This window comes from Rhinichthys klamathensis, unplaced genomic scaffold, assembly GCF_029890125.1.
Source record: "Rhinichthys klamathensis goyatoka isolate OS25496 unplaced genomic scaffold, OSU_Roscu_1.1 h1tg000109l_1, whole genome shotgun sequence".
Lineage (NCBI taxonomy): Eukaryota > Metazoa > Chordata > Actinopteri > Cypriniformes > Leuciscidae > Rhinichthys > Rhinichthys klamathensis.
In genome coordinates, this window is record NW_026606647.1 from 259,629 (window position 1) to 274,935 (window position 15,307).

At 36.7% G+C, this 15,307-nt stretch overlaps 1 protein-coding gene across 7 annotated transcripts in view; it reads left to right on the top strand.

Moving 5' to 3' along the window:
- Positions 1-15,307, top strand: part of foxp1b (forkhead box P1b) — a 199,016-nt gene that overhangs the window by 93,927 nt on the left and 89,782 nt on the right. For all 7 annotated transcript variants that reach the window (XM_056253697.1, XM_056253693.1, XM_056253699.1 and 4 more), the window contains one exon: positions 1,534-1,700. In XM_056253697.1, the coding sequence (XP_056109672.1) occupies positions 1,545-1,700 (156 nt within the window). In that variant the 5' untranslated portion in view covers positions 1,534-1,544. The remainder of the gene's footprint in view (positions 1-1,533; positions 1,701-15,307) is intronic.

The window sequence follows — 15,307 nt, forward strand, 5'->3', positions numbered from 1 at the left end:
AATTTAGTACGGAATGACAGTGCATGCATAATAGCCATTATCAGCCTCTTTTATGGAACACAAAGAACAAATGAGACCGTAAAACGTAAAATAGACAGAAAGGGGGAGAAGCTTGCTAAACAAGCCACAGCTTGTTTGTGGGAGTACCAGGTACTTGGTCCGTTTATCTCTAATTGAAAGGATGATTTTGAGCATAGAGCAGTTTATTTACACATGTGATTTATTTACATAGTGTATTCAGGGTGTTTTAGAGATAGAACTAAAATATGTGATTTAAGGGGTTACGAAATTGACAGGGCTCCCTGAGATTTTAGTCATCGATGTAGGTCAGTATGTGTGTGTGTATATTCAATTCAATTCAATTCAAATTTATTTGTATAGCGCTTTTCACAATACATATTGTTTCAAAGCAGCTTTACAGAAAGTGCATTTCAGAAATGTACATAGAATAATATAGTATATAATTTTTTTTTTTTGGTCTAGTAGTTGATTTGGCCCAATTCGTCCCAGTCTTCTTCTTGTTCGCATCAAAAAATAAAATAGAAGAGCCGCAGCCCTTTGGTGGTCCAGATGGGTCAATCCCCAATGTGTTCTCCTGCGTCTGTAACCGCCTCTCCCCTGCAAACCTGGCTGAACAATTATCAAGCGCCTTATTACTGTCTGAGAGGGTCAGCATTATAAATCTGAATTCTTTTCAATTTTCACCTGCCTATGTGATTAGCACCCACTGCTTTAAGGGCATTCATTCTGCCTCATATCAATAATTAATAAGCCAAGTTAATTTACTTCTGCCCGACTTGGTCAGCTTCATTAAGATGGTCTGAAACAGGGCTACAAGGCACTCGTTGCCAACGAGGGCCGCGAGGAATGCAAAAGATATAAATCTAAGTGTCTATCTCAGGACGACATGGACAGATCAGGAGAAAAGTACCATTTAGTGTATTGCAGGGTTGGTCTGTTAGATGGGAAGCGTTGGAAGAACAACGTATTTTTGTGAGTCTGAATAGGCATCATTAGAGTATAATTTATTATTGGAAATGCTTGGGAAGTACATGGGAATATTTTCAGGTTTGTTTATTTGTGTGCGGGCCCAGGACCGCGGCGTTAACTCAACACCCTGGATTGCGAACGTTTGCTGAGAAGTTTTGATTTTTGAGATTTGTAATCCGACCGACTCCCATACCCTGTTTCCCATTAAAAAGCCATCGGGCTGTGGTTCTTCTGGGAGCAATGCGAGTAAATATATCCATTTCACTTGAACAAGTTTTGTTTGTGAGCGAGTGTGTTTTCTTGGGCCTCTCTCTGCTGAGACGTGACCGAGGTTTGGGTTCCCATTCTGTTTTGCTTTTTTGCTGTTTCTTCATTCTTTCAGGCCCAGCAGAAGGATGGAAAACAAACAGAATATGATTGTTAGCTTCTTTTAAGGGAAAGATGGGGAAAGTGAAATTGAGCGGGACAAAAGGAAATTGACGTTTGCGTGGGATTGTTTTAAAATGTTTTTTTTTTTGTTGGTTTTTTGCATCTCTGCTGCAGGTTTTTAAGTCATGATGCAAGAGTCGGGGACAGAGGCGACAAACGGAACAGCCAATCAGAACGGCGCCGCACCTTGTGTGGAGAGACACAGAGAAGTTCAATCCAAGAGCGCCACACCTTCCTCTGACATCACAGCATCTGACCTCGTGAACTTCCAGCAACAGCAGGTCTTTACTTTTGTCCTCTTACTTTAATCATCTGTTCATTCGTTCACACTTTCTTTTTGAATTTTTCTTCCTTTTCCTTTATTCCTTCCTTCTGTCTTTTTCCTACTTTATTCATTACTTTCATCCATTAGTTAGTTTGTTCCTTCTTTCAGTTCGTTCTTTCTTCCTTCATTCCTTTCTTTCTTTCTTTTTCATTTTTTTAAATCATTCCTTCCATCTTTTGATTATTTGTTTGTTACTTTGTTCCTCCCTTCCTCCTTTTTTTTCTTCATTCCTTCCACCCTTAATTTGTTTGTTCATTCCTACCTACGGTCCTACCTTTTCCTTCTTTCATTCTTGCACCTGTCTGTTATTAACGCATGTCAACAGCATCCTTCTCTCCCCTCTTTAAGTGCTTGTAAATATTTAATCGTCGCACCCCCTCCAACCAGAGTACATAAACACATTATTATGATTATTTATGTATATTGAGAGCGGTTTGAATTTTTAAACGCACTAAGTGCTCTTTCTGTGATTGTGTTTTTGGTTGCCAATGTGTTTATCCCGGCATCTGCATTCAGGTGAAATATTTATCAACAGACAAATGCATAGGTGCAATGGAATTTACAGACAGTTGTGTATGTGCTGAGTCCATCCAGGTGCCACAGATTTCACATGTCGCTTTGTAAACACCCCTAACACTCAGGTGGAAATTTTGGAGAGCTTCCATTCAAAGCACCGGAGCGTGGAGTGTTGCAGCCGTTTTTATTATATACCTAGAGCGCCCAAAGCATCCTCACTCAGACTAAAATAAACAGACAAGCTCTTTCTGTCTGTCACACGGCAGCATGTTGAGCCGGCCAGCATTGAAAAGATCAGCCAGTCGTATGTTATCTGCACCCCACGGCATGATGGGAGATGTTGTCAAGGGTTGTTTGGTGGGGATGGGGAGCTTCTGAAGTATCTGTCTGCCGGAGTAACATGGCTGTCGTTGAACTGAGGAAAGCGATGCCTTGGTTTTAATGCCAAACAGGACAGGTCTGCGTGATATCTGGTTTGAGAGCAGAGAACAACCCAAAACTGATTTGTCATACATAGGATATCGATTTTGTATTGTGTTTAAATTAGTAAGATGTTGGTTGCAAATTGGAATTATTATTTTGGATAACAAATAGGAATAAAACTCTATTAAAATAAAATAATAAAATACGATTTTCCCTTCAGTCTTCTAGAGATCAATCTGTAACTAGAGTATATCACCATCAATCAATAATCTGAAGCATCTGTGATTGGCTCTCGCTTTCGCCTTCCCCTGTCCTCTGAATTGCTTCAGTCTGTCGTGTGCTTCTCTGACTTAGCGTGATGTTGTCGGTTCGAAAATCACAGGCATGCTGAATTCATTACCGCAGTCGTCACACAAAACCATGGATAAGATTTCAATAACTGCAGGCCACAGTTGAGTAAACAGTTGCACTGAAACTTAATTCCTGTTGACTTTGCCTTCATTCTGTGCCAGGGGCTCAATCTGATTCACTCGGCTGAGACAACAGGGGTTACTACTCTGACAAATGCAAGGAAATGGAGAGAGAAAAAAGGAAGAGGAGATAGAGAGAGGCTGAACGCCAGAGCGCTTGACCGAGTCAGGGATGTGCACTTGACATTGTAACCAAAATTTTTTTTTTTTTTTTTTACATTTACTTCATAGTTTTACTGTCACTGTGATGTGTGGAGGAACAGTTGCTTAACTGCATTTTTCAGTAACATACCAGTAGAATAACTTCAAACTTTCCAACAAGTAGTCACATTTTGCATCTTCTAATTTAAAGAAATATATTTAGTTTAACGCTGCTGTTTATCTCTATTTTGGAGTTATATTCTATTTTTTAGCTTTAGAAATACTGCTGTGATTGAATTCTAAAATCTGATTTATTTTTGGGAATATTATATAATATTATAAGGCTTCTCAGAACAGAGGTAATATTGTAGTCTAAATGTCAAAGCTTATACTGTAAATTATATTTTGCTCTTTTTTTTAATCAGCTTTGATCATTACAGGTTCTTTGTTTTTTTGTCCCTAAGAACAAGGATTCAGTTATGTGATAATTGACAGCTTTTTTTTTTTACAACACATCAGTCTCTTTGCTTGTGTTATGCACACAATACATAAAACGTAACCTTTTTAAACCTCCAAAAGCCCAGTTTCTCCCCTGACAAGCTGTAGGGTTTTATTATCTTTCAATTTTTAAACTCCTACGACTCCTTAAATACGTGAAAAACAACAAACCTGGAGGCTGACATATCATCTATCCTGATTAGTCGACATAACTGTGAAAGACAGTGCTCATTAATAAAGACGAGGGATAAAATAATTGTAATCTGTTTGATCATCTCGACCTTGACAGGGGAATTTATCTTCTCGAACTAGTCAGATTTGGGGGGAAGTAGACCATAAGCTTCATTTAAACATCTCCATTAGGAAGTCAAATCCCCACTGCTATTACCTTATATAAAAGAGATGTGTCCCTAAATGGGAGTTCTCTAGATAGAATAGAGTCTTTAGATTCAAATAAAGCCACCTCAAACGTCTTTCATCCTTGTACTAAAGAATTTAGGTCCACTCTTTAAATGGTGTATGCATATAATTCACCAAAATTAAAGGAACAGATCCACCCCTGTCAGCATTTATGCAAAAGATTTCCATTATGGCACAAGCGCCATCTCCAATGAGCAATTCATTTCTCTGTGGCCTGTGGTCGACAAGATCGGGGGGAAAAAACATGTCTTTGTGGACATCCTTATGATGTAGTTGGGATGTGATTCCAGGAAAAGCAGTGGAGGAAAGAAAATTGTGCATGTATCAAGATGCTGGTTTAGGGAAAATATCAAAAGAAATTGTATGAAAAACTATCCATTTACCATGTTCATTAAGCACAGTTAATTATATATACATGCATATATGTATATATAATTAAGTAAAATAAAAAAACATGACCTCATGACAAAAATGAATTGATCTGGACTGCAAATAGATTTGTTTTAATCAAGAGTCCTAGTCTATAGAGTCCTAATAAAATTATATATTATATTATATATTTTATGTCGTATGCATTACATTCTGTTTTATGCAGCGAGGATTGTTTTAGATGTGTTTTGTACACATGTGTTGTTTATGTAGTTTTTTTTTTTTTTGCATGTCAGCCATCGCTCATTGCAGCAGCGACTGCACCCACAGGAATTTCCCCATTCACAATACAAACATCCTTCCACAGCCACACAACCAAGACAGCCATCTAATAGATCGCATCTCTCATGTGCTTCCCGAGAAATATGACACAATTGTGACCCAAACAGGGCATCATACTGACCTATATCTGATCTCACTGAATCTACAGTACACTCTGTACAACTTAAAGCAAGAACACCGTCAATCCCGAACTGATTGTGTTCCGTCACAGACTGCTATTCGGGGGCCTCTTTAAAAAGCACACAGAGTCTTGTCTTGCACTCAGCGAGGCAGAAAGAGAAGTTGTGGTTTTCAGCAACATCTTTTGATGAGGAAGTGAAGATGATCTTAAGAGATAAAGATTTAAAGAAAATAATGCCAGCCTGCACTTATGCAAGCGCAAAACATATTTTGGTGGGGGTTTTTTTGTTTGTTTTTTGTCTGCTTTCTGCAAAAGGAAGTCAACCTGTGTGAAGCACACTAAAATAACTGTACAACAAGGATGTTGTGTCGTACATTTCTGATCCAGGCTAAGTTTACAGGATCATCCTTCTGTTTTCCAGAAATTCATGGCAAAAGTATAGCTCAGATCATTTGGCAAATGAAGAATCTGTCAATAATTTGGTCAGATAATTTAGTCGATGATGATGATGATATATACACACAAGTCAGACTTGTAAAAATAAGACTAAGGTTTTTTTTTGTTGTTGTTGCATTATTCAAAGTGTTGTAAAAACTGTTGAATAGTTGCGACTGTCGTCTCTTGATCTTGAATGCAGTGATGAAACTGATAATAAATTGATTTGCTCCCAATTAATCTCAATGCTGCCTTGGAGAAACTATTGAGATGTTAACAATATGTATATAAAGATATATATATATATATATATAGCCTATAGATATAATAAATAATTAGCTATTTTCTTTGATATTCGCATTCTTAAGAATGTGTGCATCCAAGCCTCTATATGGCACAATTCCTGATGAGTTATGAGTGATTAAGTAGATGCACATATAATCTCTTGCATGTTTAAGCAAGCAGCGATTGCCAGGAATCCTGCTCAGCTGATGCTGCTCTTAAATTTGAAATATTAATGCCCTGTCTCATGGCAGATTTTAATCACATTTTAGAGCACCCTCACTCAAAGGCATGCCAACATCATCTCAAAACCACAAAAAAGAAAGAAGACTAGACATATAGACAGACCAGAAAAGCTACTGCATGAGTAAGTGCTGTTCTTTGATGGGAGGGCAAACTCATCTCAGTTCATTCTGACAGAATCATGCTTTTTTACAAATCATAAGATAAGGATGCAATTAGCATGGGCTTTTTCTTCTTCTTGTTGTTTTCCTGTGGTCCTTAAGCATGGTTAGGAGCCGGTGGGGTGATGTCTTCGGGTTGGTCACATGGCACAACAGTCTGAGTAAGCACAGGTGCTTACATTATGCAATGTGTAGCAAAACCTGGAACCCACCGGAGCAAGAAACAAACTCAGAGGAGTGACAGAAAGCATGCATGGTGATGAAGATACAGTGCTGGTCAGAATTATTTGCCCCCTTGGTAAATATGATCAAAGATGGCTGTAAAAAATAAATCTGCATTGTTAATGTTTTATTTAAAAAATTAGCAAAAATCTAACCTTTCATTGAAGTAAAAGAATTGAAAGTGGGGGGGAAATCACATTATGAAATAAATGTTTTTCTCCAAAACACATTGGGAACAATTATTTGCCCCCTTTTATTAAATACTTTTTGCAACCTCCTTTTTCCAAGATAACAGCTCTGAGTTTTCTTCTATAATGCCTGATGTGTTTGGAGAACAAGAGATCAGAGACCATTCCTCCATTCAGAATCTCTCCAGATCCTTCAGATTCACAAGTTCATGTTGGCTCTTCTTCTCTTCTGTTCAGGCCACTCATTTTCTCTATAGGGTTCAGGTCAGGGGCTGGGATGGCCATTGCTTGGTTTTTTGCTCAGCTCAGTTTTGTTTGTTTTTTCATTTGACCATAGAACCCGTCCCGTTTGAAGGTCCAGTAGTGTCAGTTATTTTTCAAACGTTCTATGGACAGATGAAACAAAAAAAAAGGAACTTTTTTGGCAGCAAACAAAGTAAAGCAAAGTAAAAAAAATCAAGACAATGAAATGGTATGTTGATGTATGTATATCTCTTCATATTATTTTAAAAATAATATTTTTATGTATGTATTCTATACACTATATTATTGTCAGATTGTTTTTATGTGTGTGTGTGTGTGTGTGTGTGTGTGTGCATATATATATATATATATATATATGCACACACACACACACACACACACACATAAAAACAATATATAGATATAATATATATATATATATATATATATATATATAATTTTATTTGAATTTTGAAAACAAAAACGAGCCTCCAACTTCCCAATTTTTATATATATATACTATATATTATATCTTAAAATAACATATAATCTATATGATATTGTATGTTAAATGTTAAGTAAATTCCTTTTCTTGTCATTGCAATTCCAATTCAACATCCTGTAGGCCTCAGATTCGAACTAATGAATTGAAAAAAGAGCAAATTCTTAAACTCAATCTTAAAAGCATTTTAGCAACCCTGCTCAGAGGAAAGATGTAAGATGGTGAAGAAAACACACATTTGTGCTCTTTTTCACTCTCTTTTCGCTTTAAGGTATCTGCTTGTAAACTGTTAATATTGTCAGATTGCACTAGAGAAAGGCAGAGCCTCCAACTTATTGCAAATCCTGAGCAGGAGATTGGTGTTATGACACCGCATATTGCCCCAAATTGCTTTATTGGTAAAACGCTAGTGCTTCCTTCAATTTTGATAATTTTATGGAATCCCTCGTTGAACGGTTTAATTATGTTATCACCCAACTGGCAACATCTGTCTTTATCCTGGAACAGGTGACAGTTTTATTACGGGACGAATCTCTCGGCTGGATCTCCCGATTGATGGCCGATCTGATTCATAATCGTACAGATGGAGATTGAAATTGTACATTAATGTGCTTGTACGTAGAAGAGAGGAGAAATAATTATTTGCAAAGCGGGAGGGGAAAAAAAACAGAAACACGCTCTGTGTGATTCTCCAAAGCCTGCCACAATTGAAGCATATTGCTTTTTGGGATCGTAACTAATTGTTGCAGGCAATATATCCCTCTGGCAGTGCACTTCTCACCCCCCTATACCCCCGATGCTTTAGCTCGCTCATTTACAGAAGTGACATTTACAACAGGCTGTCTAGAATCTTCAGGACTTAGTCGCATCATCGCAACAGCATCTCTGATCTCCTCTGTGGCAATGACATGCAATTCGCCAGCGATAAATGCATCTTCAAGTAGTTTACATCCTGTTTACCGGGTTTGATTGACGGCTCGGCGATGAGGAGCGCTCCTCCGCAGTCGGATCGGCCGGAGCGCTGTGGAGAGCCTCTACGTTAGAGTGTGTGCTGGAAACTGCTTTACTAATGGATCTCGGGTCAGATGGTCAGCAATGGAGACAAGTAGTGGAGTGAGTGAATGTGTGTATGCATTTGAAGAGGCTGCCAAAGTGAGCCCAAATGTGTGCGTCCATATGCGTGAGTGGGTGGGTTTTGCATCACTGCATGTGTATAAAAAGGAACATCCTATTGTTCCACTTCCCATATACCCTTGCTTTAAAATGGGGGTCAATTTGTATGCGTGCATATGTACGTGTTTGCTATGCTGGTACCATTAGTGAGTATGAAGCAGTTCTTATTGTCTGCTGAGGCCGGATGGGCTTTGATGCCTGTGTGTGTGTGTGTGTGTCTTAAAGAGGGGAACTCTACACTCATAGCAGGTGTTCCCAGCAGCTGTCAGACTGTGGCTGCACTGGGAAATGCATCCGTGTTGTTTTAGTATTAGATGGCTTATTTGGAGTCCCGAAAGCAGTAAGGGAGGATTTCTTCTTAACGCACCACTTGAGTTTTCTCATGAAAGAATAACCTCTGTCTCTCTATAATCCTTCACGCTTTTCAAACAATCAAACATTGCTGCTGCGGCGTGCATGCCTAAATAGAAATGCATGACGACATCATTTCATACTTTTGAAACGTATTAACGCACATATTCCCATTTTCACACGATCCCGGTGTAGTCGTCGTCATTGGATCAGAATGTTGACATACAAGCAAATGAAAAGACTATTTAGTGGAGGGCGTTTCTTTTTGTTTCGGCTAATATGACCCAATTTATTAGGATAAAGTTAAAAGATGCCACAATATCATGGGGATACGTTTGGTTTGAGCGTGGGGCTTTTCCAATTTTAATGAGTGTTTCTCTTTAAAAAACTTCACAGAATTAATATGTATCAAGAAAAGTATTTTTTTTCTTTCTTCCAAGGACCAAAAACTTCTGGGTAATTAATATTCATAGACTGTGCTTGTTAACACCCCCAATGCAAATGCAGTGGAGATCCAATTAACATAGAATGGTCCCTGAGGAATCGGGACGATAAGGGTTAAACGAGCTATTGAAATTGAAACTAGGCCTTTCGGCCCGTTTTTAAAACACTTATTTGTTTCAATAAAACGGTAAGCCGTGTAGCTGTGCGTTTCTCAGATTAAGGCATCTCGGTTGGGCTCTGGAGGCTCAGAATGAAGGTACTGATGTGTGTGCGCTCGTAGTGCCCACCCGTCACTAATGCAGAAGTGCTGTAGCTGAGGTAGCTTTTATTTCTTATTCATAATCTGCCGGCGCTAGGCGGATAATAGACGTCAGTGTTCATTCAGAGAGCGGCACGTCAGCTAGACCGCGGCTGACAGAGCAAAGTGCTGGGGTTCTGCGCGTCTCTAACTAGCTACCGGCCCTTCCCGTATCGCTCCCAGGGGGGCCGATGAGAAACGCACCTGCCGAAGCGCTACAAGCGTCTTGAAGACTTAATAATACCAATAAACGTGATTGTCGTGTGATTTGATGATGATGTGCTGCAGCTGTTTGTTTTGTTTATATCTTACATGCACATATTGCCTCACAAAATCAAATCTTCATCAGTGGATTATTACTGTAGAGAGGGTTTAAAACGTGGGAAGGACATTATAAAGACATTTATGGCACACATAAAGATGCTAGAAAGCATTATTGGTAATTATAAGCGCACAGGACAGCTTTTTTGCACTTGTTTTGAGGAGGTAAAGAAATTACCCTTGACATTCAGAAGCTAAAACAAAGATTTACTGTAGTAACCATAAAATATCATATTTTACTACAGTTTTTACAACTTTAACTGTGGTAACATGAAAATGTCTTGGGTCTGATTGGTGTCTTGTTAGGATCTGATATAAATTCATAGTTTTTTATTTTATATTCATATTAATTTATGTTTAAATATATGATTCATTTTCATATAAAGTAACTAAATTTGCTTGCACACTAGTATTACTATGTTTGGCAATTTTCTTGTACACTACCATTCAAAAGTTTGGAATTTGTGCGATTTATTTTCATGTTTTTGAAAAACTTTTGTGCTCATCAAGGCTGCATATCAACAATAAAAAAATACAGTAAAAACAGTAATACTGTAAAATTGTATTACAATATAAATTTTCTTCAGCCGTTACTCCAGTCTTCAGTGTCACATGATTCTTCAGAAATCATTCTAATATGCTGATTTGCCTGCTCAAGAAACATTTCCTGTTATTATAAATGTTGAAAACAAATGCAGTGCTTTTTTTCCAAAACAACAGCATCTTTTTTAATCATATTTTAGTAACAATGTGAAAGTCTTTCCTGTCACTTTTGGTCAATTTAATGCATGTCAAGTCAAGTCAAGTTCATTTATTTGTCTCCCATGGGAGAAATTTGGTTTAGAGACAGGGTACTGCTGCATGAGCAAACATAAAACATATAGACAGCATAAAACATAAAACATAAAAACATCCAAACAAAGTAGAGGATACATAACTGGCAACCAGATGCTTCCTGACAAAAGTATATAAAAAATCTATTAAACCATAAAAAACAGTATTATGAATGTGATCAACATATTGAAGAGTCCCTTTTTGATAGTTGGTTGAATGTGGTGTTAGGGGAGGGACATTCTCATTCATTTTATCTGACAGAAATTGTGTAGTGTAAGATGAATATTTATTTTCCGTATTCCCAGAAGAGAGAGACTTCTGCATTTTAAATATGCAATAATGTGCATATCTGCTAGTTTACAGTAAACCGGATGAATTGTGAGTTTAAAAACTAATAGACACGAACTCAAAGCCGCAGACCACAGATTTTGATTTCATGGAGTTTTTAAGTATCAAATATCACATGATCCTGTGTAAAAAGATTTCAGCAAATAAAAAAGCTAAAATCTCATTCTGTTAGTCCAGAATGAACAAGTCTGACCCCTCTTCCTCCAGCAAACCCAGTTATGTTCATCACAGCCCTTTCATGCCATCACTCCTGCCAGTAATAACCACTTCCTAGGTGTGCGGCAGTGATGTGGCCTCTATTCCAAAGAGAAATGGTGCTGGTCGCTGACTGCTTGTGTACCATTTGGAGAATGATATTCCCTGTCAGTGCCGTGATGTCTTCCCATAAATATCAGTGATGGCACCTTGCGTTCTAGGAATGACGCCCACCATAAATAGTTCCCCTTTTGCACACCGTACACATAAATCCTTCATCCTACCCTCCTTTCCTTTTTTTTTCCTTCCATAAGATAGGAAGGAGGGAAGGTAGAGATGATGTATTATTTACATGGGCAATAAAGAAACAAATGTTTTGCAGCATGGAAGAACGCAGAGAGCAATTCCCCTCGCTGTGGTGGGCCGGGAGACGCTCTGAGCGTCAGTAAGCTGTTGTTATTTGCTTGTTTACAACCTCTGACATGATGTAATGGGACGGGCCGTGAAAGCACTAGCCAGCAAATGGCACAGAAAATAAGACGAGGACTTTATGTCTGCACACACTCGCTGTCTATCCCTTTTCTCACACTCGTTCTCCCAGTTTTTTTCTTCTCACCCACTGTACACACAAATATATTGTGCTTTTGACTACAGAGTCATGAACCCTGAATACAAGTCACTGTTTTTTGCATTAAGATCTCCCAGAGGTGAATAGAGAGGGAAAGAGTAAAATATGATGTCCAGCCATGAAATACAAAAGTGAAATCTAGCAGAAAGAAATATTTATGGCCATTTTCTGCTTGATTAGATGTGGGCGTCGTGAGCCGGGAAAAGACAGAGACGCCGGACAAAGAGCTGTGCGTGGCTTCTGAACAGATGTTTAGAGAGAACACAAGAGCAAGAGATTGATTGTTTGAATGGAAACAGGGTTTGAATGATTGTCTGTAAATAGGAATTTGAGAGATTGAGGCATCCATCAGTAGTCCTTATTCTCTGTACGCATCACTACGCCACTACTATTCCCAGCATTCCCTGAAAATAGGTCTGGACGGTACGTCAGTATATATCGTAAATATGTCAATTTCTAGAGTTTCTGTTATAGCTTGTTAGTTTTATGTTTAAAATTGTTCTGTTATAGATTTTTCTGTGTTGGATTATCTTTTAGTGGGCGAAACTTTGGTCAATCGCTAGAAAAGCTGATACTAAGATAGATATCTAAAAAAACTCAATATATTTTATATAAACTTAAAAATATATATACCGGTCAAAAGTTATGAAACATTACTATTTTAAAAGTTTTTGAAAGAAGTCTCTTATGCTCATCAAGCCTGCATTTATTTGATCAAAAGTACAGGAAAAAATGTAAAATATTATTACAATTTAAAATAATGATTTTCTATTTTAATATACTTTAAAGTACAAATTATTTCTGTCATTCAATTCTGAATTTTTATCAGCCATTACTCCAGTCAGCAGTGTCGCATGATCCTTCAGAAATCATTCTAATTTGCTGATTTATTATCAATGTTGGAAACAGTTGTGCTGCTTTTTTTTATTTTTTTATAACCTGTGATACTTTTTATTCATCAAAGAATCCTAAAAATATATATATATTTTAAAATATATTATTTAAATATTATTATTTAAAAATAGAAATCTTTTGCAGACTTGATGAGCATGAGAGACTTTTTTTAAAAACATAAAAAATGGTAATGTTTCCAAACATTTGACCGGGAGATGCACTGCTACTAAATTTCTCTGCTGATACCGATTATTCAGAATGATATCTGCTTATGGATCGTTTGATTTTCTTAAGGAAAAAGAATATCTTCCAACTGATGCTGTAACTATACAGGGAGCCCTCTCATTTGGAACATTACTATAATATTAGAGGTTAAATTTATCAACAGAGCCCAAACTATTATATTCAACTGCTATTTGTTTTTCTTCATATATAATAATATAACACTAATTACTCTCAAATAAAAACTGAAACGTTTGTATACAACTCAGTTGCACACAATAAGGTAGTTTTCATAAACACTTGTCTTAATGACAAATTTATTCAATCATACATATATAGTTAACAGTAAATAAGCTCCTCTAGTGTTTTTTTATAGCTAACTAACAAACTGTGAACATAGGTTAACTTTCCAATGCAATGTGAAGTGACATTGTTCAGAAACTGTTTTATTGATGTATTTCTGCAGGTGAAACACAGAATGAGCGATTACATGTAAGTTGTACTGTATATTTCAACATACCTTCTGATGTTCATGCAAGGCCGCTGCTGCTTGAACTACAGTTATCTGTCACGTCACATTTAAGAGCGTCAAAATGTCATTTTATTGTTTGGATTTTGTGATAAAATGGACAGAATTTGAAAGCTGAGACTTTGTTTCTTATTAGATGTAACAAAGCATAATGTTTAGTGTAGGGAAAACTGTGGACCTGGCAACCCTGTTTTGAACTACGGGTGATTCATGAGGTCAACTAGAGCCTGCTGTAACGTCCCTATTTTTAAACTGTTAATGTGTTATTGACGCGTTAACTTCGACAGCTCTTAATTCAAGATACATTTTCTTCACACACAGTATGAGTTGCAGTGTGACACGTTTTTCTGCCCCCTTTTGATTGACAGGATATAATCTGCCCTGATCATTGGCTGTTCTTCACCAATAGTGAAAATAATTGCTTTTATTTTATATATATATATATATAAATATATTTTTTTATAATATATATATATATATATATATATATATATATATATATATATATATATATATATATATATATATGCCTATATATTAGAAAAAAAATGACTTTTTTATTACTTTTTTATTCTATTATTATTTTAGTACATACTTTTTGAAACCCCTGCTGCTTTGCTGTTGACACTTCCCAAATGTTTCCAGTGGTCATCAAAACAAATACATAGCAAATGTACTATTTTTTTTATAAATATTTACTTTGTTTGGTAGCTTTTTTTTATTTTTTTTGCCGGTTTTGTTTGCAGCTCTTGCATGCATATTTTTCATAAAAATCAAGACGTAAATGCAAATATTATCTTCCTGGGGTTTTTTTTTTTTTGCACTGTGAATTTGTGAGTGATTCTTTTTGTGTGAATCTGCACTGGTCGTGTGTGTAACGGGGGGGTTGTCAAGGGTTTGTGGGTAATTTCCCTGATGTCTTCTCCTATCAACAGAACTTCCTGTAATATAAGATGTCTTAGTGAAATGCTCATATTGTATTTGACTGTAATCTATCTTCATAAACGCTTATTGTTATGGTATGATAAACATTTCTATTATCATTAGATCTTACAGCACAATAATTTAACTAGCATGCGTGATGATGAAAAGCAGCGCTAGTAAATAATCTCTTAATTGCAATATTAATGCAATTGTTTTGTGCACAAGCAGTCTGTTCAACTCTCCGGATGGCGTATTTGATCCGCAAGCATGTGACATTTCTCAAGGAACAGAGCATGTGTAAAATTATGAGTATGATTAATTTTTCAATTTCTCTCTGCGGATATCTAATAATTGTGCCCCCAGATTGCCAAAGGCTGCTATTAAACATTAAAATGCAGGGAAAAAAGAAACTGCAAACAAAACGAAGGAAAGTTAGCACTTCTGTAGGGCAACAGATAAAATAAAGCAAACTAGTCAAGGTTTGTTCAAAGCCTTTACACTTCTGTAGGGTTTTGAAAAATGCAAAAATATTATTTAATTTAATGCTGATTAAATTCACTGTTAAAGGAATATTTTACCCCAAAATGATCATCTTTTAATAATTAACTCAAATTTTTCCCAAAGGCGTAAGACTTTTTTTCTGTTGAATGTAAAAGAAAGCCAAAATTTGAAAAATATCGTCAGTGCTCTTTTCCAATGAATTTGAAAGGGAAATACAACAGGTTTGATGTACTGTAGGAGATTCCTTTAAGAATTGCTCTCTTCCTTTAAGCACACTGTAGTGTATTTTGTGTCTATACATTATGCGCAGATGTTTGATTTCTAT